This window comes from Callorhinchus milii, unplaced genomic scaffold (genome assembly GCF_018977255.1).
Source record: "Callorhinchus milii isolate IMCB2004 unplaced genomic scaffold, IMCB_Cmil_1.0 Scaffold5, whole genome shotgun sequence".
Lineage (NCBI taxonomy): Eukaryota > Metazoa > Chordata > Chondrichthyes > Chimaeriformes > Callorhinchidae > Callorhinchus > Callorhinchus milii.
Window position 1 is genome coordinate 42,917,215 of NW_024704746.1, and position 26,978 is coordinate 42,944,192.

Sequence of the window (26,978 nt, forward strand, 5' to 3'; positions counted from 1 at the left end):
AGTTAGTTATCAGGAACTACAGTAAAATGGTATTTTAGGGCATGTCAAAATATGAAACTGCTGTATGTTTAATCTCTACATTAAAAAAAAATCCAAATCTAGTTTATCAGCATAAAAGGTCTTGTTTTCTTGACCGATAAGATTAGCCAACTATTCTAGACAACTAAGTATGCTAATAATTCACCCACCATCACAAAATTAGATTTAGAATTGACTGTATTTGGGTTCTGGTCAGCCTCAGCTTTTATCTCCTCAGTATGATTCAGGTCCACTACAATAGGTTCAGAATTAAGGAACGCTGTGGTCATTTCAGTGCTATCAGCCTGCCTGTGAAATACAGCACAGGATTCTCCAGGTATCATTCCAACAATAGTACTATTGTGGTTTTGTTCATCTTTTGGTAATTCTGGGATGTGTTCATTTATATCACAACCACTATTTAACACGGAATCATTTTTAGGATCCTTCAATTGGTGTATTGGAGACTCCTCCCTTGGTTTTGTTTCATCTTTAGTGTACAGTTCTTCTGACAATTTATTGAACTTTTGAATTCCAGTAGTGCTATCATCAATCTCTTCATTTTCACTCCAATCAATCACTGACTCTTCACTATCCTGCTTTGCATCTTCACTGAGACGCTCTTTGCTTATACCTATCCCGTTGATGTTAGCAGAGTCACCGATTGTGGATACTTTTTCAACTTCTTGCAGGTTTATTTTTTTGAATTCACCGAATCTGGAAATTGTTTCAACTTCTTTTGAAATAACAGATTTAGTTGTTGCATCAGATACATTGTGCTGATATTTCATTGATCCCTTTTTCCTAGAATCAACATCTTTTTGACCATCATTGCTCATTGGGTCAGAGTCCCAATAATCACATGTATTTGCAATCAAGATTTCTCTTCCTTGTGAGGACTGGATAGCCCAAATAACAAGGCGGTCTTCAATTTCTTTGTTTTCTTCTTCATCTTTTGTTTTCAAAAGTTGAATCGCACTTTGATTCTCATTCATCATCGATGGCATCTTTGCACAAACTTTTAAGTGAAATTGTGCATCACTCTGTATTGAGTTTTGTTGCACTTCGTCACTCCATGTTATAGTATCATAATCGTCTGAAAACTCTCCTTTCTGATTTTGAAGACTTTTACCCGTAGCATTCCCATCTTTCAAATTACACTGACAATTGTCCTTTTCTTCATCATCCCCTGACGGGTTGTGATGAGCTTCTTCTACTACAAACTTTGTCTCATTTGATTTTCCCTTTATTACGAATCCTCTTTCTGTATAATGATCTGTAGTCAAAATGTCATGGCGTTGATCAGAAACAGTATGGCTTTCATATTTTGGTTTGTGAGTCAGCAATACTTCAGAAGCATTATCTGAAGCAAGAGAACCCACATTTGGATTACTTGTTTGAGTTGGAACTATACAAGTCTTTTTCTCTATCTCCCCTGACTCATTTTCTTCCAGATCATCCTCAAGTAACTCTTGGTTTTGCCTGGACTTACATTTAGAGTCAATGTTTCCATTTTTTTCTTTTATGTACTGTCCTTCTTCAATCATGTCACAAGACGCACCTGTAAGTTTTACCTCTTCCTCCTCACCTGAAGTAAATTCATTTGGGTTTTCTACTTCATCATTATCTTCATCTCCCTCCTCTTCATCATCATCACCATCTTCATCATCATCATTTTCTTCATCATCATCTTCATCATCATCGTCTTCCTCATCATCATCTTCCTCATCATCATCATCTTCTTCATCATCATCACCATCTTCTTCATCATCATCACCATCTTCTTCATCTTCTTCCTTATCATCACAATCTTCCTCATCCTCTCCATCTGAGATGTGTTCTGCATTTTGCTCCTCTTTCTCCACATCATCCCCACTACCAATTGCCATTTGGCTCTGAAGAGTTGTCGGAATACCTGGATCAAATGTCATCAACTTTCCACAATGTTCTTCATTACACCACAGCAACAAGGGGAAAAAAGACAGTTAAAATAATTCAACACTTGAGATCTACAAAGAACGATTTACCTGCTTAAAGCCTTTGGATGGGGTAGAAATCGACTGAGGTGGTTCTACAAAGGAGCTGGGTGAAGGAACAGCAGCTTGAGGGGAAACAACTAATGCCTTGGCATGGGGTGAAGGATGGGTTTGCAAGCCATAATTCTCAATAATCTCTTCTTCATCTTCACTATCCTCTTCTGAATCTTCTTCACTATCTACATTTGATTTAAGTGGATGTGAAATAGCCATCTGCTGGACTTTGCTAGAGTTAGCCTTTTCATTTACTAAAGTAAAACAAAGAAATCTTTATTTACATGTATTCACAGTAACTTGTCATTAACTACAGCACTCAAGCATACTTCAAATTAATTTAAGCTTTTTTTTAAAAAAAAACTTACTCTTTTTCTTGCTTTGCTGGGAAGCATTTACCAATTTAGCCAAACTGGGTTTTTGAAGTTTCTGTTAAAATAAAATGGCTGTTTTTAATCAACACACATTTAGGAACAAAAGATTTTGCCCTTGAAATTTAATATTGTTAACTATTACATAAAAGCACATGGGTAAATAGAGTTTTTCCTGAACTTTAAGAATATGTATAATACTATAACTTTTTCTCCCACTGCATAATTTAGACAAAGTTGCTTATTTTGTCATACTAAAAGTCAGCAAACTTGCACACACCTTGAGAATTACATTATTTCCAAAACATCATGTAACGATAGTATAAAAGGATGGCACAAAAATAAGAGAAACATTTTATATTTGATGCTGTTGGTTATGTAACATACCAAAAAGTATTTTTAAACTACAGTGGGGTGAAAACAGAACTCGAGTTCCAGATAGACATAGTTAGTATTTCTCTTGATTAATATCCTAGGCTAAATTACAGCAAGAAATTTCTTCTATATAGGTAGCCAATAAAGTGAAATTTGAGATATTTAAATTTACCTACGCCTACAAAATATACAGTGACTGTACTTTATAGTAAATCTTGTGAAGGTATTTGAGGTGTCCTGTGATTAAAATCAAATGTGAAATAAGTGTTTCATCAAATGTAATGATTAGTATTATTTGTACAAAGAATTCAGCATTAGAAAATTGTGACTGCAAATTTTAGAAATCTTATAATAAAACCCTTCTATTCTAATTTTCAACGGTTTAAAACCAGCTCCACAACGTGGTGTTTAAGCCCTCCAATATGTTATCCTACATCAAGGCACTATATAAATGCAAGTTAGGGTTATTGACTGATGTGGATCAATACGTTTCCAAGACTGGGCAAACAAATTGAGTAAAAACATAACATACCGAAGAATAGAGTGCACAGAAAGAGAACAGAGACATTGTTTTGATATTACTGTAATTGGTCTATTAACATAGCAGCAACACTATTTTTGTACAGTACTTGCAAAACAATTCTTGTGTTCCCACAACTCCTGTGTTATCAAAAATATAAGAAAATATCTTGGGAGAGAAAATGTAATCCCAGTTCAGTGTTTTTACAAAAATAATTTCACGAGAAACACAATCTATAAAATGTGACAACTGAAATTTGCATTCTATTTAATATCACCAAGAGATTAAATACTTAAAAAGAACATTTCCTTAATGTTCTACAAATTTAAAAAAGGACACAAGATGCACATAGAACATAGTAGATCCTACCAGCAGCGGGAAATTTGAGTTCCAATTATTGTGTTTCAGAGAATGAGTCATTTGAGAGTTCTGGTCTTTCATATTTCAGGAAGATAATTTACAGCTGTCCAGGAGATTCTTGTAATTTCTATTTAATAATATACTGTTACAGATATACAATAGTACCTTGGGGCTAAAGTCTAGCTCTTCCTCTTCATCTGAGGATGGCCAGGAGTCGCTTGCAACATTCGAGGCCCTAAAACAAATCATATAAAATGTAAAAGAGAACAAAAACTGAACAGGTCATAATGCCCAATTTTGAAAGACATTAAAACACAGTAGTAACACATTACATACCTACTGACTGATTCCCCCTGAGATGCATCATATTCCACTGTCAAACAAATTAATACGTACATTAAAGATCTGATGAATTACAAAATTACGTTACCTATTTTAGGTATATACAGGTCATCTTATACACATTTGGATGCAGTTTATTCTCCAAATAAAATATATAGAAACATTATCAAATAGAAAACAGCAAAGTCATAGAAATGGAGTTCTTTTGACAGCTTTGTTCAATCCCCATGTAACCATTCTCTTCACCCCCACTCCCAACGTGCATATGATGTATTGCTCACCTATACAAAAATCTGAGATGTTTGATTGTCCCAGCCTTACGGACAAATTATGCTTATATAGCAAATGTTAGATAACTTACCACTTACTGGTGAGCATTATTCTTAAATAAAGTTTTCAAGACATACTTTCAAATGAATACCTAATTTTACCATGGGGAAAATAATTAAGGGTATACGCTCTTTGAGAGTTTCACACAATAATGCCTTATGGCAAGGTGCTCTTGCTAACTGTTTCTAAAGCTTAGCTATCGCATATGTAATCAAAAGCAATAAAGAAACCAAGCAGTAACACCAAAACATTAAATGCAAAAAAATTGATCAGAAAGTTGCAAAAGTCAGATCAGACTGAAGTGTCGGGAAGAAGGGACCTGGTGGAAGTTAATGAGATCCAACTTGTGTGGAGGTTCCTGATGATTAGATGCATTCTACAAATAATTTGCCTCTCTTTAGAACTAGTTCTGTTAAGTTTGGGGATTGCAAATTGTAGAATACAGGTCTTCCAAACAGTATTCTAATCATCAATAAGATCCCATTGACCTGAATATCATTCACTGATAGTTCCTAAATTATTAGGATAGTGATAGTGTGATGGCTAGTAAAGCAGAGACAACAAGCCTTAACTCTTTCCATGTACTTTAGTTCCTTGACTTAAATCTATTGAATCCAAGACAAAACACTCTTCTTACATGAGAGTAGCTCTTGGTGAACATCTCAGCCAAAGAATGGCACTTTCCTCAATGTTGAACTCCCACACTGTCAGCACGTGATCAAGTCCTGACATCCAATAGGTGTACAAATACACCCTCAAAACCAGAAGGTAGAGTGTGACTATTTTCATAACTTTACCTTCCTAACTCAAGTAAGGTTAGCAAACAAGACTTTCACTTCTTTACATTTTAATATATAACATTTGGTAGTTTTCAGAATACTGGACAGCAGACAGATTTTGAATAAGCAAGGTAATGGTTTATGAGTGATGGATTGAAAGTACTAAATGTTAAAAGCTACAAAATATAATTTGGTGTCCTTTCACACAGCAATTCTTCAACCAAAATCCTGTGTCGAACAGTAACTTTAGACCAGTTCTTAAGTAAAAACAATTTATGTCTTAAATTTTACCAGGGTAGGTTCCTTCTGAAAGTCCTCATATAACACTTCTGTGTGTGCACAGTCGGTAAAATAAATGCTGGGTGAAGAGGACAGAGGATGAAACTAAATTGGCCAGTTTTTCTTTTTCTTTTCTCTATTATGTCAGAGAGCCTCGACTGCCAATAGTACCTTTCTCAGACTCACTTGCTCTCGACTTCTGCTCTGGAGACTGCTGAAACGCTATGTCCATAGGAAAAGGCAAGAGAAACAGATGAAAACATTGAAGTCAGAAACAAAATAGATAAAACCAGAACTCTTTGTGGATGAAACTCTGAAAAGGTCACAAACCCGTCAGGATGGAACCTCAATCTAAAAGAAGTTACTGAATTTTAAGTTAGAGACATCACTAACATTGAAAATAACAAATGTTGTGGTTACTTTTCAGTAACAATTCTACTACATTTAAAATTTCACTATGAACAGAAGCCACATCAACAATTTATCTTATCCTATCTAGCTTTCTGTTGGAAATGTGTTGGGGCCCAAACTAATATGAAGGTAATTGAATTGTTTGGTATTCCTTAAAGAACACATGAAAATGGTTTCAGGTTTGCTCTTTCACATATAACTTTCCCTTTGCATTTTCTTTTAGGAATTAAACCTGGTATTACAAATGGCTGAGTTAAATGCATTGAAGATCAACTGCAGTCGAGTCTGCTTAATGTTATGCTCTGTCAGAAAATTCAGTACTGTAACAAAATTATAACATTATATAATTATAACATTATAGAATAGGGGAACTTCTCTTATAGACCTTGCAGACACTTCAAGACATGTCAACTCTGAGGGCATTTACAATTTTAAGGGTAAGAAAAAAAGTTTAAAAATCCCAAATTCTACTTGACTTTCCCTGAAGTAAGTTTTTTTTTTAAAAAAGTTGTTTGACTTGTTTTATCTTCAAAATTGAACCACAAAAAAATAGCCACTATGAGCACTAAATTCCTGTACTATAACGTCCTCTTCTCATTGTACAATCTGTCTTCCATCAACCCGCCCCGAGCTCCCATTGAGCCTGTCAATCAACCCATCCCATCTCATTGGACCCTCCAACTGCCTCTTCATTCCAAATTTCAGGTGCCTGAGCAATGCAAATGGAGTCCTGTAGCTCAGTGGTTAGAGCACTCGCTTTGCAAGTGAGAGACCCGGGTTCAATTCCAGGCAGGGCGAAACCTTGGGCAAGTTTCCTTACTCCACACGCCTATTAATAATCCCTCCAAAACAAAAAAAACAATAATAAATTGGTCATTTTCAATCTACGACTGTTTGTGGGACATTGCTGTGCGCAATTGGCTGCGGCGTTCGCCCACAAATATACAGTCAATTCACTTCACAGTGTGTTCTGTGAAGCGCTTTGGGACGTCCTCCCGACGTGAAAAGCGCTATATCAAATGCAAGGATTATTATTATTAAATGCATACCGAGCACAGCTGGGAATGGCTGCCATTTTGACTTGTACTTTTTTTTAAGAAAAGGAATTGGCAAATTGTTGTTTATTCAGAACAATAAGGGAAATGGGAAACTTTCCCATCTTTATCCCATTTTATCTCTACGTTTCAGCATCAGACCCAACATAATCAAACCAGTAAAGCTTCCTCCATTCTACCCCAACAGATTGGTGGAACAACATTATTTAACTACAACTTTGGAACAGCACTGCAATTATGTTGGTCTTTTTTGTGCTGAGTGACATGTTGCTATAAACATGCATTCACATTTAAGTACTGACACCGAGAAAAGGAGAGTTTACCCCATTATTCTGAAATAGATTTTAATCCAGAATCCAGAATGAAAGAGCAGTATACCAAGCAACTAAATATTTTTTTCCACCACAAACATCTACAATGCACTACACACAATGGAACACAAATCTAGAAATTGTGTCCAATAGATGCAGATTTTGCAGGTAGCAGTGATCAGATGAAGGAAATAATTCCCAAGGGACGTGCATAGGTAGAAATAAGAAAAAAGATGTCAAGTCATTCAGCAAACGTAATTTGTGAAAATAACAAAAATACTTACAGGAAAAGCAACTTACTGGTGTTTATATAGTATGACTCCGAAATCAAATCACTGAACAAAAAAATTAAGGTGAAATCTATATAAAAAGAAAAAAAAGTCCTATCCTCATCTCATGCTTCAACTTACTGCAAAGTGTGTTCTCTTTCTCAGCTTAGTCTCTCAACAAGGTAATTATTGTTCTTCAAATTGGTTACAATCTATGTATTGTGGATAAAGGAAGTTATGCGCAGAGAAAATCAGATATACCCGATACTTCAAATTAAATGTTATAGTTGCGATGGATGTAGAAGTGAAGGCACTGCATTATTCCAGTCATTGACAGACAGGGTGTACTTTCATATCGCAGCAATGTTGGTTAAATAATCATAACCTCTCGTCTCACTAATTGGGCAGCACATTACTTTCGGTGGCCTGGATAATATTCAACAATTGCACTCCCAATTTTGAAGCAAACATTATGAATGTAACCTTTACATAAAATTGAATATAGAATTACAAAGAATATACAGCACCAAAACAGCCATTCAACCCAACTGACCTGCAAACACTGTTTATACTCAAAATGAGCATCCACCCACCCCATTCAAATTTTTCCTCCCTTGCCTTTTACCATACCCTTCTATTCCCTTCTCCTTCACGTGTGCAGCACGTTTCCTCTTAAATCCTATTGATGCTTTTGCATTTGACCACGGTTTCCAACAGAAAATATTGTCAAAAAGATAGGATGTCTTTAGCAGAACTGACTTGCCATGGAAATTCCATGTGTGGCTAACTGAATAGTTTGATTTAATCTCAATTACACCTTCTTTTTACTGATCACATATATTTCTCACAGCTACATTTGTAACTAGATTTATAGCCAGAAATAGCTTTATTCTCAGTGCTTTGTGTGCCTGCCTAAACACACCAGACTATTGTACAGTGCAGATAAATCTTCAAACTCTGATAATCCATGTTTTAAGAACTCACCTTCTCTGTCTGTGGCTGGTCCCCCAAGTGCAAAGGCTGCCTCAGCAGCACGGTCTGGGCTACTGAACATGGATACCCCTTTCACTTTGCTTGTTCCATAATATGGAGGTGACTGATGAAGCTTTTTCTTTGTACCATGCTCAATGATTAGATGGGAACAACTGTAAATATCAGAAGTAAAACATTACTACTCAAATCAAAACCAAACAAATTCTATAAATTCTCGTTGTGTTTCAACTACTGCATTTTCTATCACAAAAACATAGAACAAAAACATTACCTCTTTAAAAACAGGTTTTAAAATGGATTCACAAATGTTCATTTTAGCACTGAGAAAGCATCAATTAACACTGCATCTGACATTTTCTAATATCTGCATCTGTTTATCTCTCTGCTAAGATGTTTACATTTACCAACTTTTGAGATCAAAGCATAGCTAACTGTTGCATAGATAACAGGATGAAGCTGTTTGTTTAGGAATGATGTGAAGGCAATCAAGGTATTTGGGAGACAGGATTAGGAGGGGTGGAGGCTAACGTGACATAAAAACATCGGCACAGTCCAGATTGTCTGAATGATTTGTTTCCGTGCTGTAAACTCTCTATAATTCTATGCATTACATATTTTGAAAAAAAGTGAAAAATGATTCATAATACCATCTTGAAAATACTTCCCCTATGTGAACAACATAATTTGTCAAATATACGTTTCATTTTGCAGTGATAAGTAAGTTTCATCTTACAAATGAGTAAACTAACATTTTTCTGTACATATCCAGTAAATTTGGTTTCACAGTATCCACTTAACCTACATTTCTAGAGCAAACCACAATAATCTAGTTTAATAATCTAGATTATCTAATCTAAAATTTTAATTTGATTACATTTCACTGTTAGTGTTATAAATACAGGCCTCAATATAGATGATTTGGACATTCTTACTCCACTTTATAAAGTTCTCCATAAATATTGTCCTTTTGCATTTTGTAGCCACTTAAAGATAATTTCGATACATAATGTGTGTGTATAGTTAGGGTTGGCAGGCTATTTCATCCATGGAAACAAAGCCAAATTTAATTGAGTTCTCGTTCGATGTCTACACCTGCCCTTCGCAGAAATCACTGAATAGCAATCAGGAGCAGCATTCTTATAATACTCCTCCCACTGTTCCCAATCCTTGGATCATTGAAGGCTATTAGATCAGTGAACTCAGCCCAGATCAGATTTACTCAGAAGCCACAGATGGAACACCATGATGCATTGTTAGGTATATTATTACACTATAATTTCCTACGTTATATAGAACACTATATTACACTACAGTAACCAGAGACCTATGAAGCAGTGAAATACTTACGCATGGTGGCCATTCATAACTGCATAATCATCTGCAGTCCACCCTTTATCTTCTTTCATAGTAATATCAGCATCATACTGTAGAAGCAGTTTAACCATGCTAATTTGCCCAGTACTGGCAGCAAGCATCAGGGATGTTCTGGAAAGAACACAGTGCAGAAGATTTATAGATCGGTGCACAAAAACAAAGGCTTCAATTATAAAAATAAACCTTACATTGTTTAACAGAATATACCAAAGAGTGCAAGCACAAGAATAAGTAAAATAGATTTCGTATAATGTGCATAAGTATCATTGTAACAATCCAAAAAGATGGGTGTGCCATTTTTCATTTTTTCCCCTGAAGATGAGAAGGAATCACAGAAAATATACAGATCTACAATTTCTTACAATAATACCTCTTTGAGCAGTATAGCACTATGATTACATGACCAGAAGAACAAGTATGTTCTCAATAAATGGCATGATCCATTAAGCAATGCATAATTTAACAAACAAGATCAATTTAACCAGCGACCGCCTAAGAACATGTTCTCTTTAGTGTGAGGATTATTGTTATTGGCAGTAACCATGAAGGACATCACAGAGATTATTATAATCACTGCTCGTGGTAGGTATTAATTCCAGTTTGAAAACATAAATGCAAATGGAGAAGATATTTCAACTATTCCACAAAAGGGTTCTTAATCCAGAAAGTTAAGACTTGTAATTAGGTATCCGTCCAGGTTTGCATTAAACTGTACCTCCCAGCTAGATCCTTGGCATTGATATTTGCTCCTTCTTTAAGGAGGAACTCTACCATTTCCTGATGATTCTCATTAACTGCCAGCAGTAATGGTGTAAAGCCTTCCTGTGAAAAACAAAATAAGACACAGTTTATTGCTTAATTGTGGATAGAATAAGTTGCATTTGAACAACCAAAATGGCACAGTACAATTCTTGACTATCAAGGTCTGGTTATATAATTTTCACTTATTTGGCTGATAACATATTTCAAACGTAATTCCCTCATTCAGAGTTATTCAATTCATAAATTCTGCAAGGATAAATAATCTCAAAACACAGAATGGAAATGCATTTTTAATTATTATTCTGTACACATACCAAGATATATGTGCAGATTTACACTTTTAATAATTTGCTACACATCATGGTAGCTTAATAGAAATTAAATTTTTGGAAGGGCAGGTTGCTAGTTTATAAACAGATTATACCGTTACAGAATTTACTCAAACAGAAAGTGTTCAAAACCTACAATGGAAAGCGTTTGAAGTTACTGAGCCCAGAGCAAAAGTTGAATTAACATAGGCAGCTGAAATCAAAACACAACAGAGGTTTTGCATGCCAACTCAAATCGCTTGCTCTTCTGGCTCAATACCACTATAAAATAGTATTTCAGTTATCAGAATGGAGAAATGACAACAACAACAAAATTACATTTGTATAGCCCCTCTCACGTCTGGAGGACATCCCAAGGTGCTGGGACTAAATAAGAATATAAAATAATTCAAAGCACCAAAACAAAATTGTTCTTAAAGTTAACAACTGTTTTCTGAAAACAGAAAAAATAATTCTTACAGTTTGGTTCTTTAGAATAATGAGCAGTCAAGCTATCCTTAATCCCAATAACAAACTCAGCATTTATTGTGCAAAGTAACACATTTACAATGTAGTATTCGGTGAGATGGTCAAGTTATAATAGTAACCAAAAATAATGCTGTTGCATTAATAATTGTAATCGTTTAATTTCATTGGAACCAGAGTTTACTGCAGGGAGTAGAACTGAAATAAGGCAAATTTAACAATTTAAATTGTCTCAATCACAAAAGTGCAAATGGTTTGTCAAATGAAATCACTAATGTACAGCTTGATGCTCAGTTTCTATCAACTAAAATATACAGACAAAAGCATCAAAGATTGCATATTAATGACAACGAAAGCACAGCAGTACTGAAATTGCATTGATTCAAAATATTCATGAAAATATATGGTGCAGTACACCACCTAACAGATACTTCAATATTCAGGACATGGAGTCCTGTAGCTCAGTTGGAGTCCTGTAGCTCAGTGGTTAGAGCACTCGCTTTGCAAACGAGAGACCTGAGTTCAATTCCAGGCAGGTCAGGGCGAAACCTTGGGCAAGTTTCCTTACTCCACACGCCTAATGATAATCCCTCCAAAAAACCAAAAACAATAATAAAATTGGCATTTTCAATCTACGACTGTTTGTGGGACATTGCTGTGCGCAATTGGCTGCCGCGTTCGCCCACAAATTTACAGTCAATTCACTTTACAGTGTGTTCTGTGAAGCGCTTTGGGACGTCCTTCCGACGTGAAAAGCGCTATATCAAATGCAAGGATTATTATTATTATTATTATGACCCAGCTTCAACCATGCTTCGAGGATGCAGGTCACTGGTTTCCAACAGCACGGTCATAAAAAGTATTTATAGCAAGTGTAGTTCATAATCCTAATTAGACTCTTACAAGAGTTAGCAATGAGTCATTTGTAAGTGATCAAGGAAATAACCTTCTATTGCTCAAGTAGAAAATTAATATTCAAGTCAGCATTCCTAATATACTGGGCAATCACCAGACTCAGAAATTAAAATAAGTCATATTCATTTTGGTTTTCTTCAGCTTTGGGACAGTTTTTTTTGTGTAGTAATTGATGTCCGTGTAGATATAACCATAATTCTACTCCACTTTTTGAAGCATGATGGTATTAATGGTTAAATTAAGAGACCAACAAATTTTTTTTTGGTCAACCGGTTATCTGACACATGTAGAAATGCATCACCAGCCTTAACAGTACCCAAATCATACATAATCCCATGCATGCAACCTACACATGGAAATCCCATTTCTTGAATAGAATGCCATTCTCTTCTTAGAAGAATGCACTCTGCTTACCCAATTCTGAGAGAATTCGGCGCAGATTGGCAAGAGGCAAGCCTTGGGGAACCCAAGATGGTACTGCTACAGCTAAAACTGTACACGCAATGAATTGAAGGCACTGTTTGGCAAGCATCCTGCTGGTCATCCAGCTAGGAAAATACCTAACCATTAGGGCTTTGGCTTGTAGTGTTACACGAGCTGAGTGGAAAGAATCCCCACTGGTCTGCCCCTTGAAGTCCTGACCTGCTGATAAGCCAGGCTGTCGTCAATAGTATCTGAGAGCACTGCATACCTGCCCATCTCAGGAACCGGACCACTGAGATCATCACAGAGGTCTGAATCAATTCTAACATTCTGTTCCCAAACATACCATGAATTGGGGTCAACTGAGCTCCAAGGAGACCATGCTTACCACCACACCCCCAAACCAAGGATAACAAAAAAATAAGACAATCGAAATTATCACGAGTTAAAATGATTACCTTGTTCCGAATATCAATACGTGCTTCATGCTCCAGTAAGTGAATTGCCACAGAGATGTTTGGGATGAGGGCAGCAAGGTGCATAGCAGTGTTGTCATTAATGTCCACAAGGTTAGGATCAGCATCATGATCTAATAAAATAAGAGCACAACGCTCTTGTTGGCATTGTACTGCCTGTAAATGATAAGACACAAATAAAGCACAATAATAAAAAAACTTATCATATTGAAACATCTCAAAGCCCTTCAGAGTTTACTTAGTGTTTGCGTATTGTATGTGAATGAGTTAGCCAATTTGTGCACAGCAATGTTCCACAAATAACCAGGAAGTGTTGTGTTTTTTNAATCTGGGGATTATTGGCCAGCTAACTGGAAGAACCTTTGTTTTACAAATTAAAAACAAAAGGTATGAAGGTTAATTTGATCATTACTATAAAATCATAAAGCCAAGCAGCAGAGAAATTATTTATAATCCCTTCCAAACAGAGTCTTCAGAATCTTCTTTGTTATTTTCCCTTTCGCTAACCAATGTTTGATTTCTTTGCTCCATGTGGGGAAACATTAAGATCCTGACTCTCACCTTCAGGAATTTAATACATTAGAAACTGTGCTCTCTCATATTCTTGTTTTGTTTACCTGTTGTTTGATATCCTATCTCTGTCCTAACAGATGATTGTCTTCCACTTTGGCTTTTCATACTGCTAATGCAACTTCTATATCTGTGTTCACATCTATAATGCCCTTATCTTTCTCTCCTTTTTAAAATGTCAATTATAGCCTGACTTTCAAATGTGTTTTAAAGAAGGTGAGACAAATTTTAAAAAATGAAACTGAATGGAATCATAGTGCCATTAGGGATTCAATATTCAATTTACTGGGATCAGGCAAGATTACCCACATGCACATAAGTGGCAATTCATCAACAATCAGAATTGTACTAATTAATACTGGTGTTCTTATACATTTCTCACCTTCATCAAAGGTGAGCGGTTGTCATTGTCACAGATGTTGAGTTTGGATTTGTTTTCCACAAGGAAAGCAACACTCTCTGCGTGTCCACCAGCACAAGCTAGATGCAAGGGCGTTCTTGGAAGAAAAGTAAAAACATTTTATTATCAGTTTATTACAGGACAAAAATCAAACAGCATAACACTTGTGTAACCTACGAGGGACATGCAGAAGGCCGGAGCCAGTCGAGTGGAGGCAGCAGGTTGTGGGCTAAGCAGTAAAATTAAAAGTAACATTCTAACAACTGAATGGAATTTCTTATAGGATTGCTCTTACTTGTCAGTCTCCCCAACTCCTCCCTCCATAGGCTGCAGATAACATAACATGTAGGAGTAAGAGTAGGCCATTCGACCCTTCGAGCCTGCCCCGCCATTCAATCATTCAATCATCCAGAATTCTGCAGCCCGTGTCCTCTCCCACACCAGGCTCTGTGACCCTATAACCCCCATCCTCGCCCGACTCCACTGGTTTCCCATCACACAGAGGGTACAGTTCAAGATCCTAGTCCTCACCTTCAAAGCCCTCCATGGTCTTGCTCCCCCCTACCTCTCTGACCTCCTAACACCCTGCCATCCTGTTCGCTCTCTCCGCTCAGCGTGCTCTGGCCTGCTTCACGTCCCCGGCCTTGCTCACCCCACTATCGGCGAGCAGGCCTTCCGCCACTCTGCACCCACCCTCTGGAACTCCATCCCGCAGTCCCTCCGTCTCGCCCCCTACCTCGCCACCTTCAAGACCCACCACAAGACCCTCCTCTGCGACCATGCTTTCGATCTACCTGCTTCCCCCCCTGCCCTCCCCCACCCCGACCCTCAGCTCGGGTCTGAAACTGTCTGTCCAGCACCTCGGGTATCCTCCCGACGTGAAAGGTGCTATATGAATGTAATTTTGTTGCTTTTTTTTGTTGTATCCAATAGCTCCATGTGCCAATAACTTTGGTCTGATTATGATGCACAATATATTATGCTCTTCAGATACTGAACAAATGGGAAAAATTATGGGGTAGAGTTGCATTTCATTTTCTTTTTAGTAATAAGGCATTTTTTAAAAAAAGTATTCTGAAGTGGCCATAACCCTATAAATGAGCCAATATCATGAAACAGTGGGGAACCAAAAATATTCTCTCTATCTCCAAACTTTTTCAGCATAATTACATTTGGGATAGCAAGAAAGAACTTGCACTTCAAGAAGCCAGCTTGGCTCATTGAAAGTACTCTCGTTTGTGGGTTCAAGTCCTATATTTAGATTTTGAACTCACAGGCTAGGATGACAGACTGGTGCAGTGCTGTATTATTGGATGCGGTTCTTCAGATGAGACATTAAACCAAAGTCACATAAAAGATCCTCTTATTTGAAAATAGAAGAAAGTTTCTCCCGGTGACCTAACCAACAATCCTCCAAATAAATTGGTAATTCATTCATGGCTGTTTTTAGAACATTATTGTGCACCCAATTGTCTGCCAACAAATGCACATCCACAATATCTTGCAGCACTTTGTGATATTTCAATGTTATGGGAGCGATATGAAATGCAAGGATTAATTATAAACCCTTTATCAAGTTGAAATGTATCAAAAAAACATAAATGTACTTTGTAGGAAACTCTGGCAGTTGTTTGCACCACAGAAAGACCAGAGATGTCCAATTCATCTGAAGGATAGTTGGTCAGGATAAAAAGAGAAACTCTTTTCTCTTTTCAAATAATGTCATGGATTTTTTTAACGTCCACTTGAACAGGAAAGTGAAACCTCGTCTTAACATCTAATGCCAAGATAGCAGCTCTGACAAGGTAATGCTTCTCCAGTAACGCATTGGAGGGTCACCCTAGGTTAAAGAGCTCAAATTCCAAAGTGAGGCCTGAACTCACAATCTTCTTAACCAACTGAATTAGGCTGACACACAAGATATTAATGCTTTACAAATCTCAATGAGCAAAATAGCACCAAAGAGAGCTGCACAATTGGGATACGAAGACGAACATTGCATATTTTTACTGCCCATGAGCTTTCTATCTTTCTAAAAGATCAAATGACAATCCAATTTGATAGCTGAGGACAGACTTTTGTAAAATAAATATCATGGCAACCATACAAAAGAGTTTAGAATTACTGTTGTTTATAGGCTGGAGAGAAGCATACCTCTCTACTATCACATGTTTATTGTGTTAAAATAGAGAGCCCCAATTGGCAGTGGTTAGCACGCTCACCTCACTAATTCCTGGGAAGAGCAAAACCGTAGGCCAGTTTCCTAATCCAAATACCTGTGTTACCAGCAGTAAGCAAAAACCCAGTTGTTACTCAACTGGCGGATCACAATTGTGTAAGCAAAGTAAATTACTATGAGCCCTTCTGTCCACCTCAATACCCACATGTACCTCTTGGTTTCGGTCATCTTTCCCCTTTCCATCCCCCAGCTCCCTCGCTCAGCTCAGGTGCCTCCTGATGTGAAAGGCGTTGTATAATTGTAAATTGTATTATACCATATGTACATGCAATAGTTTGGGCACTACTTACTTAGAATATTTCTTCTGTAGCTTTAGAAATTGCTTTGTGGAGGCTTGTCAAATCTCATTTTTTGGCCACTGCTCTCTCCGCTTTTTCTGAAGTTGCTTAATCCTTTGTTAGTGTGAAATCCCAAAGTGTCAGCTGCCCCCAGTTCTGTACCCAAGCAGTTAAGCTTCATTTGTGCCCAAACCATGATAGTCAATTGTAGGCATCACAGAGCCATACCCGATCCTGTCTTTATCTGAGATCTACGTCTATGCACTAAGAGCACAACTCTACTATCCAAGTATCTGTCTCCCTCTCTCTCTTAAACGTCTCTATTTATTCCACGTCTACAGCCCCCTGCCTGAAGAAATACTTTCTGACCTTAGTTCCAACTGTTTGGGCTCTGATTTTAAATAGATGCCCCTTTATAATGGATCAGGCTGTCAAGGGGAACAGACACCCAGTACCAAAGGGCATGGAATGATCTACCAAAAGCTGTGATTAAAGTACAATTCATTTTGCTTTTGACAGAGAATTTAATAAATATTTTAAAAACATAAATATTAAGTGGTGTGGAGAAAGTGCAGGGAAGTGGAATTCAATTAAGCAATTCTTTCAGCAAACTGATGTGGACACAATACAACACAAAATACAATACAAAATTATATTTGTATAGCCCCTTTCATGTTAGGACATCCCAAGGCACTGGACAGTCAGGGATTTGGACCCGAGCGGGGGTGGAGGGTAGGGAGGGTGGCCAAAGACATGGTTGAAGAGGAGGGTCTTGAGACGTGCCTTGAACGTGCAAGGGATGGAGCGAGGCAAAAGGAATGTGGGATAGAGTTCCAAAGGGTGGGGCAGAGACTGAAGGTCCGACAGCCGATGGTGGGGTGGGCCAGACGGCAGACGTGGAGCAGGCTGAGCAAAGGGAGCAGACAGGTTGATAGACAGGTTAGCAGGTCACAGAGGTAGGAAGGGGCAAGGTCGTAGAGGGCTGTGAAGGCGAGGATGATGATTTTGAACTATCCTCTGGGGGATGTCGAGTCAGTGGTGCGGGCGAGGGTAGGAGTGATGAACCTGGTACAGGAGAGGACATGGGCTGCAGAGTGCTGGATGATCTGCAGCTTGTGGAGGGAACAGTTGGGAAGGCCAACAAGCAAGGAGTTGGCATAGTCGAGCCTAGTTGTGAATGAGGGTTTCAGCAGCCTGAGGGGTGAAGCAGTGGCGGAGCTGAGCAATGTTGGGAGGTGAGGTAAGACAGAGCGGCACGGATGTGGGATAGAAAGAACAGTTAAGGGTGAAACAAGACGTCAAGGTTCCGGACTGGCTCAGTGAGGTGGAGTTTGCATCCGTGGATGGTGATGCTGTCAGAGCCTGAGGTGTTGAGTTGCTGATGGGAAGCAATCAGGAGTGCCTCGGTCTTTTTGATGTTCAACTGTAGAAAATTAGCTCTCATCGAGGACTTGATGTCAGACAGACATTCTGTCAGGACAGCAGTGGTCCTGGGAGTCGAAGGTGGAGGCAGAGAGATAGAGTTGGGTGTCATCCGCATACATGTGGAAGTTGCATGTACAAGTTGAAGGGGAGAGGCCCAAGGACAGAGCCCTGAGGAATGACGCACAAGATGGTGCGGAGGCTGGAGGAGAAGCCATTTATGGAGATAAAGTGGATTACATGGCCACTTATAATTTTTTGATTCTTTTATAAAGTTCACATTACGTTTATGATATGAAAGATTTCTTCCCACATGAGGACTTTTAATTTGCATTAATGCATTGAACAATTCCAGATTAATGGCAATAAAACAGTAGGTTTCTCTCTAATAGTAAATGACAAATTATTCAGCTGACCAAAGTACACATTTAGCAAACGGGTTCCTATGTTTATGTTTGGAACATAACAGTATTAGGATGTTTATAAATATCTGTACAAGATTTGTACACATAAATCTCAAAATAAATAATAAAATTTCCTCCATGTACAAATTTACTTCATGTCAACGTAGGTTAGCATGGTAAACTAATTGGACTGCCCAGATGAAAGACAGCAACAAGTATCATTTAGTGATCAACTAACAAACAATTACTAACAGTGATTGTAAGGTGTAGTTACTGTTAGATAATAATTCTTATATTGGTATTGCACTATTCATATCAGGAGGGCGACCCAAACTGTTTCACGGGATATACTGTAAAGTAAGGTGACTGTATTTTGTGGGTGAACGGGCACCCAATATACATACAGCAATGTTCCACAAACAGCCATGAAGTGAATAGACAATTTTATTTGGGGGGGGATAGATATGTTCTTAAATTTTACAGTTCAGTTAATAGGATAGTACAATCACATGATCTTAGAAGCACAGAACTAATCACATAAGCTATTTATGTACATCTCAATTCTTAAACTAAAGATCTAGCATCAAGTTGACCTTGCACTGGGATATACTGTACTTGTACAGCATAGATACTATTGGATCACTGCACAATAAAGAGTTTAAATTTTGTCATAACATTTTAAATCAGAAAAGGAAATAGAGTAACTTATCGAAAATGCATCTGACTATAATAAGTTGGAAAATAGAGAGATAAACATTTTAAATCAAATTTTGATTGGATTACGCACACTTACAATGGTACAGCAAACTCAGCTCTGCATGGAATATTGCAGTGTGTAAGGAGCAAATCAAACAACTGTCTCAACTTCCAATTGCTACCCAGTGACTCAGTCTTTAGGTTGTGTGCATATTGTAACACAGGCTCACAACTTGGCTACAATGTATAAAGTCAAATAGCCTCTCAAAACTCATGGTCAATAAGTTTTCAGAGTGTATGAATCGTGTTTGGCCAAAATACATAATCAAAGAAAGGAAAAATAACTATAATAATACTTGCAATTGATACAGCGCCTTATCAAGTCTGAGACGTCCCAAAGTGCTTCACAGAATATACTGTGAATTGAATTGTGTATATTTGGTGGGTGACAAAAATGCAAGTTGTTGTTCAGGGCTTTGAGATGTCCTCTCCATGTGAAAGTCGCTATACAAATGTAATGTTGTTGTTGTTGTACAGGCAGCTGCAGTCGTTTTTATAATTTATTAATAATTTACCCACTTTCCAGAACACGCTCAATCCAAAGAGGTGCAACGTCATTCAAAAGGTACCGTTTTGCTGGACAAAAACCGAAAAGAGGTGAAGGTTTTTAAACTGACGCCGGAGATTGCTGACATTCGTCGCCTTCCTTACCTGTTCTCTTTGTCCAGTTGGTTTATGTCATGTTTCTTAATCAGTTGTCGAAGCTTGGCCACATCCCCCGCGGACGCAGCTTTGTGCAGTTTCCCCAAATCCTTGTCTTTCAGCTCGTAACCAGCAGAGACCACGCTGGCCGTGTCCGAGGTGCTCTGAGATAACCCGCGCTTCCTCTTGGCAAAACTGAATATCTTTTTCATATTTTTTTCTTAAGGGGAAGTGGAGGAGAGAGGAGTGGGGAAGGTGGGAAGAGTGGGGGTGGGGAGGGGAAGAAGGGGAGGGAGTGGGATATGTGTGTGTATGGGGGGGGGGGAAGAGAGAGAGAGTGGGTGGTGGGGGGGGTGGGGGTTGGTGGGAAGGTGGGTGGGGGTGGGGAGGGGGGGGGGGGAGAGGATTGTGATTGCCTGACGCTAAAACATTGTTGTCACCTCATTACAGCCAACGCGTAAGAAAGAGAGCATCACACGTTGCCGACCGACAGAGGCAGCGCTGGTGACATGGCTCCCTGGTCCCCGGGAGAGGGGGGAGAGGGAGGGACAGGGACTGGGGAGCAGCCCCCGACGAACTGTCGGAATCGGGACAGGGACACAGTCTGTGATCAAAATAAGAAATGGACGGAAAAAAAAACACGGATAAATCCTAATTTTTTTTTCCCCCCTCCCTCTCCTCCTCCAGGTTTCTAATGTGGAAAACAACAACAACACACACACACACACACACGGAGGGGTAAAGCAGCTGCTCCTCCTGCTATATAGGGATATATTTTATATCCGTGACTGTGAATAACGATAAAATAAATAACGAGGAAAGGAAGAGCTCATCCACACACACACATACACACACCACACCCCCCGCCCCGAGAAGAGGAAGGGCGGCGGCGACGACGACGACGACGACGGCCTAAAGCAGTGTCTCTGATCTCTGCTTCAGTTAAACTGCGAGTGTCATGGACTGGGAACGGGTCCCTCCTCCTCCTCTCTCTCTCTCTTTCTCTCCTTCCCTCTCTCTCTCTCCCTCCTTCCCTCCCCCTGTGCCTCTCCTCCGGTGCTCGGCCCGGGGTCGCTTGTCTGCACCTCCTCCTCTCTCTCCCTCTCTCGCGCTCTCGCTCCCTCCCGCCGCGGCTCTGACCGTTTGTCGACGCTGCGCGCGCCCCCTGCGCGGTCTCGAGCCGGCGCTTCCCGCCCCGCCCCCTCCCGCGCTGCGCTGCGCACGCCGGCCGGAGATTTACAATGAAACCCGTCCGTAGCCCAAAGGTCCCCCCCCTCCCCTCCGCCCCCGATAACTAGCCCAAAAAGTAGCCCAATAGTATTACGCGCCTCCTCTCCTCTGGGTAGCGGTTTAGGTCAGTGCTTTTGAAATCATGTGGGGAAAAAAAAGCTAAGGGTTCGTGGGGGGTGGGGGGGGAAAGGGGACGTTATGCAGATTTAATTTTTTTGCAAGCGCGCCCCCCCCACACACAAAAAAAATAACTCGCCCAATCGGGCGTGAAACCGCCCAAAAACAGGCAGCGTTGCCCCACCCCCACCCCCCGTGATGTGTGAGAGGGAGGCGGATATGCGCGTGCGCCGAGCGGCCGCTCGCTCGCTCTCTCTCTCTCTCTTTCCCGTCATCTCCGCGGACAATGGATCCGCTGCGCGCGCAGGCGCGGAATGTGACGGCGTGGGGTTGGAACGCTGCCCGGAGGCGCCGCGTGGGCGCTGCAGAGCCGCTGAGCGCTGGTCTGCCATCAGCCTCCCCACAGCTCCCCATCCAAACACTTCAGTGGATTAACATATCCATCTCCATTTACTCGTTCCTGTTCATTTCAAACACATACCTCCTCCCCTCTCAATTGCGGCCAACTTGGGGGGGGGGGGGGTCGGGGTGGGATCGAGAGCCGGGGAGAAGGGACTGCCAAAGGTTGTCACTACAGTAAATTGTTGAAAGATGTTTGCATTCTCCCAACTCCCTATCCTTCTCCCACCCCATCGAGTGAGTGCGGTGAAGTGTACCGATCGGTTTATGTTCTGCGTGGTTCTGCGGGAAGGAACCAGCCTGATGAGCCAAAGAGCATTTCATGTTATGTTGTTTTCCCTTACGCGCTACAAATCCCGGTTACGCTACCAATGCGGAGTCATCTGATAGGGCTTTGGTGGGTTTTGGTATTTGGGGTGCCCCGAGTATATTGCATATTTACCGACACAAATTCACAAGTAAATTATTGCCTTCATTTTGCATGGTGCTTTTACCGCTCACAGCGACATAAGCCATCAATGGGGGGGGGGGTCATAATAACTTAAAAGAACCAAACCCATTTTATTGAAAATTGAATATCTTTTAAACAGTGTCAAACATTGTACAGCGTAACTTTTTTTTCTGGATTCAACTCATCATTTTCAGCAATTCGGATTGTGTCAGTCTGAACAGCCGAGATGCACTGAGACAGTAACAAGCTTCCACGGGTTTATGTTCTTAGAATTCTTCATCTGTAATATATGCTTACAAGTAATATATGCTTATCAGTGTGGGATTGGAGGTGGGGAGGTTCATTTCCCTTACTTGTGCAAATCTGTAGGGAAATTAAATTGTGGGACTCTACATCAGATCCATCCTGGTTTCAAATGCCGCCTAAACATCCAACCAAAAAATGATCAGCGTCAGATTGAACATAAAGCACATCGTTATCTTCACCAATGTGAGCAATTGGATTACAGAACATCAATATCACCACTGCTCATTAAAAGGGTCTTATTGCCAAATAGTTGATTCCGATATGAAATTTCAGGCTTTATTAGTTTTACATCGGTCTAAATAAATAAATGTCGTAGTTCTATACAATTTATCCATTTTATTTATCCGTTTCCACCTGCAGTATACCATTGCATACACAGTATTAGAATGTACATTTTGACATTGTATTGTTTTAGGAGTATAAAACAAAAGGGTTTAATTTGTATTGATTGTGGAGTCCTGTAGCTCAGTGGTTAGAGCACTCGCTTTGCAAGTGAGAGACCTGAGTTTAATTCCCGGCAGGGCGAAACCTTGAGCAAGTTTCCTTACAAAAACAAAAACAATAATAAATTGGTCATTTTCAATCCATGACTGTTTGTGGGACACTGCTGTGCGCAATTGGCTGCTGTGTTCGCCCACAAATATAAAGTCAATTCACTTTACAGTACATTCTGTGAAGCGCTTTGGGATGTCTAGAAGATGTGAAAAGCGCTATATCAAATGCAAAGATTATTATTTTATTATTATCTCTGGAGAACCTAGTAGGTGATGACAAGCTGCAGAATGGCTGCTTGGAGCATTTTCATGTGACCTGTGTTTATACTATGGAAACGTAGACACTTTCTAAACAGAAGGGGGTCACAAGCCTTGTGGTGCTCGCCCTGTAGCAGTGAATGCTGAATAAATTGTACAGATGAGCTGCGAGGCTGAAATATGAGACAGAATGAATTATATACTCGTGTAATTATATTACTCTGTAAACAACAATTAAAAAGAAGCTGTGCAGCTCTCCCTGGGGAAATTGCATGAAACTCCAATACCACCATTTCAGCAGATATCACGTGGGATATTCATTGTAGGATAATAATAATCCTTGCATTTGATATAGCGGCTTATCACGTCTTCGAGAAGTCTCAAAGTGCTTCAAAAAATCAACTGTAAAGTGAATCAACTTTTTTTTTGTGGGCGAAACCCGGCAGCCAATTGCGCACAGCAGTGTTGCACAATTTATTATTATTTTTTATCTTAGAGGATAACTCCAAGAGATGTTACCCGAGGTGAAGGGTGTTATAAAAATGCAAGTTGTTGTTGTTCAAGTATCCACATACATGTGCATAAATAGAATATACATCACCTATATGTAGATATATATTAAAAATATTTTGTTGAGATCACTGTTGATAGGTACAAATTTACACAGAATTATATAGATTGTACAGCCCCAAAACAGGCTATTCAGCCAAACTCGTCTGTATCAAGGTGCTCCACAGTTTACTGCACATGAGCCTCCATCCCTCCTAATCCCCTCTTCCTATTCATCTCTCCCTTACAGATGTCTTTGTTATCTTACATTGTTTGATATGATAGTATTAATTTCTACACATTGTTTTTGTCCACCTATTTTTTTCTTGTGGAGACCCTAGTTGTTTTGCACTGGTGAAAATGCACAAAATGCAGCACATCTTTTTTTTAAAAAAATATACAGTGTATGTAATCTTTCCATCTATATTTTTCTTCTATATTAGTAAAACGACAATGTCTGTCTGTCTGTGTGCGATTCAAGAAGGATCTCAATAATTGCTTGATATAGAGACATGAACATCGGGACGTTCTTTGAAATGGGAGTGACGTGGGCATATTTGTTTTCAAGTATCTCCTATCGTTCATGCGGTATGACCTAACATATATTTCAGTTTTGCATTTTTTGTTGCAGTTACACCTGGTGGCTGTGTTGGCTGACAGTGGTGCTGTGGCATTATGTGTCACAGAGCACGCACCAAGCAGGGGCAGGAACAAAATAAAGAACATAGACAAAGCTAAAGAACACAGATGAACACAGACAACAGCCGCAAAATTACATTTTTAAAGCCATCTTTCATGTCAGGAGGATGTCCTAGTGATTATAAATTATACATTTATATTCATCATTAGAAAGATGCCTAAGCGAAAATCAAACCTTTCAAGGATAAGTAAATGTGTCTATCTTTGTGTCAATCTACATTTCATATTGGATACTTTGGTTGCAAACATAGCTGCAACGGGTAGTTAGTTTGATATAATACCTTTCAGGTCAGGAAGATGCCTCAAAGTGCTTGACAAGAAGTACTGTAAGGTGTAGTGACTGTGTATTTTTGTTGGGAAACAACCTTTGGGATAAAACCAAGTATTGAGAGAGATTAATAGGAACAGCACCAGAAAGAGAAGCAATTATCTTCAGAAACCTTTTCCACCCAAGGCTAGACTTACACTACTTATGTAGTATATCAGAACATCCAGGATTGGGAAATTCTTAATACTTAAGCCAGTTTTGTACAAGTTCTGTTAAGAGCCACAAAAAAATGCTTCAAAGTTAAAACGGAATTTAACAATTTGCCAGCAATTCTGGATACTCTGAAATGCTAAGAAAAACAATGACAACAATTTATTTTGATATGGCGTCTTTCATGTTGAGGTGATGTCTTATCTCAAAGTGGTTCATACAGTTGACTGGGAATACGAACTAGGGGAATGGGGGGACGAGGGAAAGGGTGTGGATAGGGGCCGACGTTTCTGAAATACTATATAGAGTAAATCTAGAGCCAGGTGGAATTGCTCCCTCCTTGAACCTAACCAGACTGTAACCTACACTTCCTTTTAAGGTTTACTTATTGAATAATGCTGGTTGACTTGACAGCTATATTGTTGCACTATCTTCCAGCAAAAAATCAAGAACCTGTACACACATACTTGTGAGAAAGGTTATATCACTAGTCGTATGCACCCCTAGACAGCTCCTAATGAAAAAAATGATCATTGCGATTCAATTTACTGCGCATTACTTGATCTGCATCACTTGAATTTCATACATCTGAATCAGGTAAATGATCTATGGGGCAAACTTGGAAACCGGAATAAAATTTGAAACCAAGCATAGCATACAAATTCCACCAATTAGATTTTAACAACAACAACAAATTGCATTTATATTGTGCCTTGCATGTCGGGAGGATGTTCCAACGTGCTGGTGAATTCCTCTATAAACATAGCATTTCAGATTGTGCAGAATTTGGTAGATTGTTGAACAGAGTAAATCCAGGTGGAATTTTACTCCAATATTTTCAGTTTTTGAATCATTCAGGCGAATAAACTATTGTGACAGATTTGGAAGGTTTTTGGATGGAGGGAAGAAGGAAATTACGTCCAAGATCATTTGTTATTCACTATTATCACATGTATTCGAACACCCTTAAATTAGGTACACACCCCATCTTAATTCAGATCAGAAGCATCAATCGCTATAAACTGTGTTCAGTTCACAACCATAGTCTTCAAAAATTAGTGTTACCAATGTGACTGGAAGAATTACCAAACTCAGGGGAGTAAGAATTTTAATCCAAAATAAATTGATGGCCAAAATATGTTCTGAGTTATGAAGTTGATAAAGTTGATTATTTGAAGTGTATTGTTCCCAGAGACTCAAGATTCCACTTAGTCTTAGCTTATAAGACCATGTTTTTTTACAATTTTACACGGTGCAGAATTGCAGGGAATTATCAGATTCAGTCCAAATTTGGAAGTCTGTTTTCCATAGTTCTCAAAAGGAACTTACTTTCAAATTCAGGCTAAATTTGACAATGTTGCATTTGCAAAACCTTATATTATTTTAAGTCAATATTGTTTTACAGGCTAAAGCTGGATGAGATTTCAAGCTGGTTGGAATCCAAGCCAATTGTTGGCGCTATGAGAAGCAAGGCCGAGCGAGGAATACGGTCCTCAGTGCATAAACCAAAACAACAACAAAAGAGACGTGCGTGAATAACACCACCAAACATCTAATGAAGGCAAATGTGCTGTGCAGCAGTAACCTGCAAATAGCCCTAGTGAAAGACGGGCAGATAAAATTTCAGGTCCTTCTATTATGAAGTAACAGAAAAAAAACATGGAATCGGTTGCCATGATAGATAAACCATGCCAATGTCTGAAATAGTATCTTTAGTAACTACATTTTCAAAGATCACATGGGCACTGCTGGCTCAATCTCCTTCCACAGAAATGGCACTTTGTTGGTTTGTTAAAGAAGATATATCTTATTCACTCACTTCCTGAGAGCGAATTTGACCAATGTTTTTTGAATACAGAAATGGAAAGTTGAGGGTCTGGCTCACATCAGATAAAAAAAGAGTCAGATCTTCATCATTTTTCAGAAGTAATAAAAATAATAATAATCCTTACAATTGGTTTGATCCTCACATTCACATCAGGAGGATGTCCCACAAATGCTTCACAGGATATACTGTAAAGTGTAGTGACTGTGTTTTGTGATTGACGTATCCAGCAAGAAGATGAAAGGTGTTGCACTTCTGAATGATTTCTTCTGTC

The 26,978-nt window shown here is 39.1% G+C and overlaps 1 protein-coding gene across 8 annotated transcripts in view; it reads right to left on the minus strand.

Moving 5' to 3' along the window:
• The window catches only part of si:ch211-272n13.3 (ankyrin repeat domain-containing protein 26), a 64,630-nt gene extending 44,477 nt beyond the window's left edge, over nucleotides 1-20,153 (minus strand). For 6 of the 8 annotated variants that reach the window (XM_042334803.1, XM_042334800.1, XM_042334801.1 and 3 more), the window contains exons 1-11: nucleotides 19,908-20,153; nucleotides 14,140-14,254; nucleotides 13,170-13,343; nucleotides 10,533-10,639; nucleotides 9,791-9,928; nucleotides 8,435-8,595; nucleotides 5,576-5,626; nucleotides 4,011-4,047; nucleotides 3,840-3,909; nucleotides 2,417-2,477; nucleotides 2,046-2,302 (exon numbers count right to left, since the gene is read on the minus strand). In XM_042334803.1, the coding sequence (XP_042190737.1) occupies nucleotides 2,046-2,302; nucleotides 2,417-2,477; nucleotides 3,840-3,909; nucleotides 4,011-4,047; nucleotides 5,576-5,626; nucleotides 8,435-8,595; nucleotides 9,791-9,928; nucleotides 10,533-10,639; nucleotides 13,170-13,343; nucleotides 14,140-14,254; nucleotides 19,908-20,110 (1,374 nt within the window). In that variant the 5' untranslated portion in view covers nucleotides 20,111-20,153. The remainder of the gene's footprint in view (nucleotides 1-2,045; nucleotides 2,303-2,416; nucleotides 2,478-3,839; nucleotides 3,910-4,010; nucleotides 4,048-5,575; nucleotides 5,627-8,434; nucleotides 8,596-9,790; nucleotides 9,929-10,532; nucleotides 10,640-13,169; nucleotides 13,344-14,139; nucleotides 14,255-19,907) is intronic. The other 2 variants (XM_042334799.1, XM_042334802.1) reach the window with 2 other exon arrangements.
• Between the last annotated feature and the right edge of the window lie 6,825 nt (nucleotides 20,154-26,978).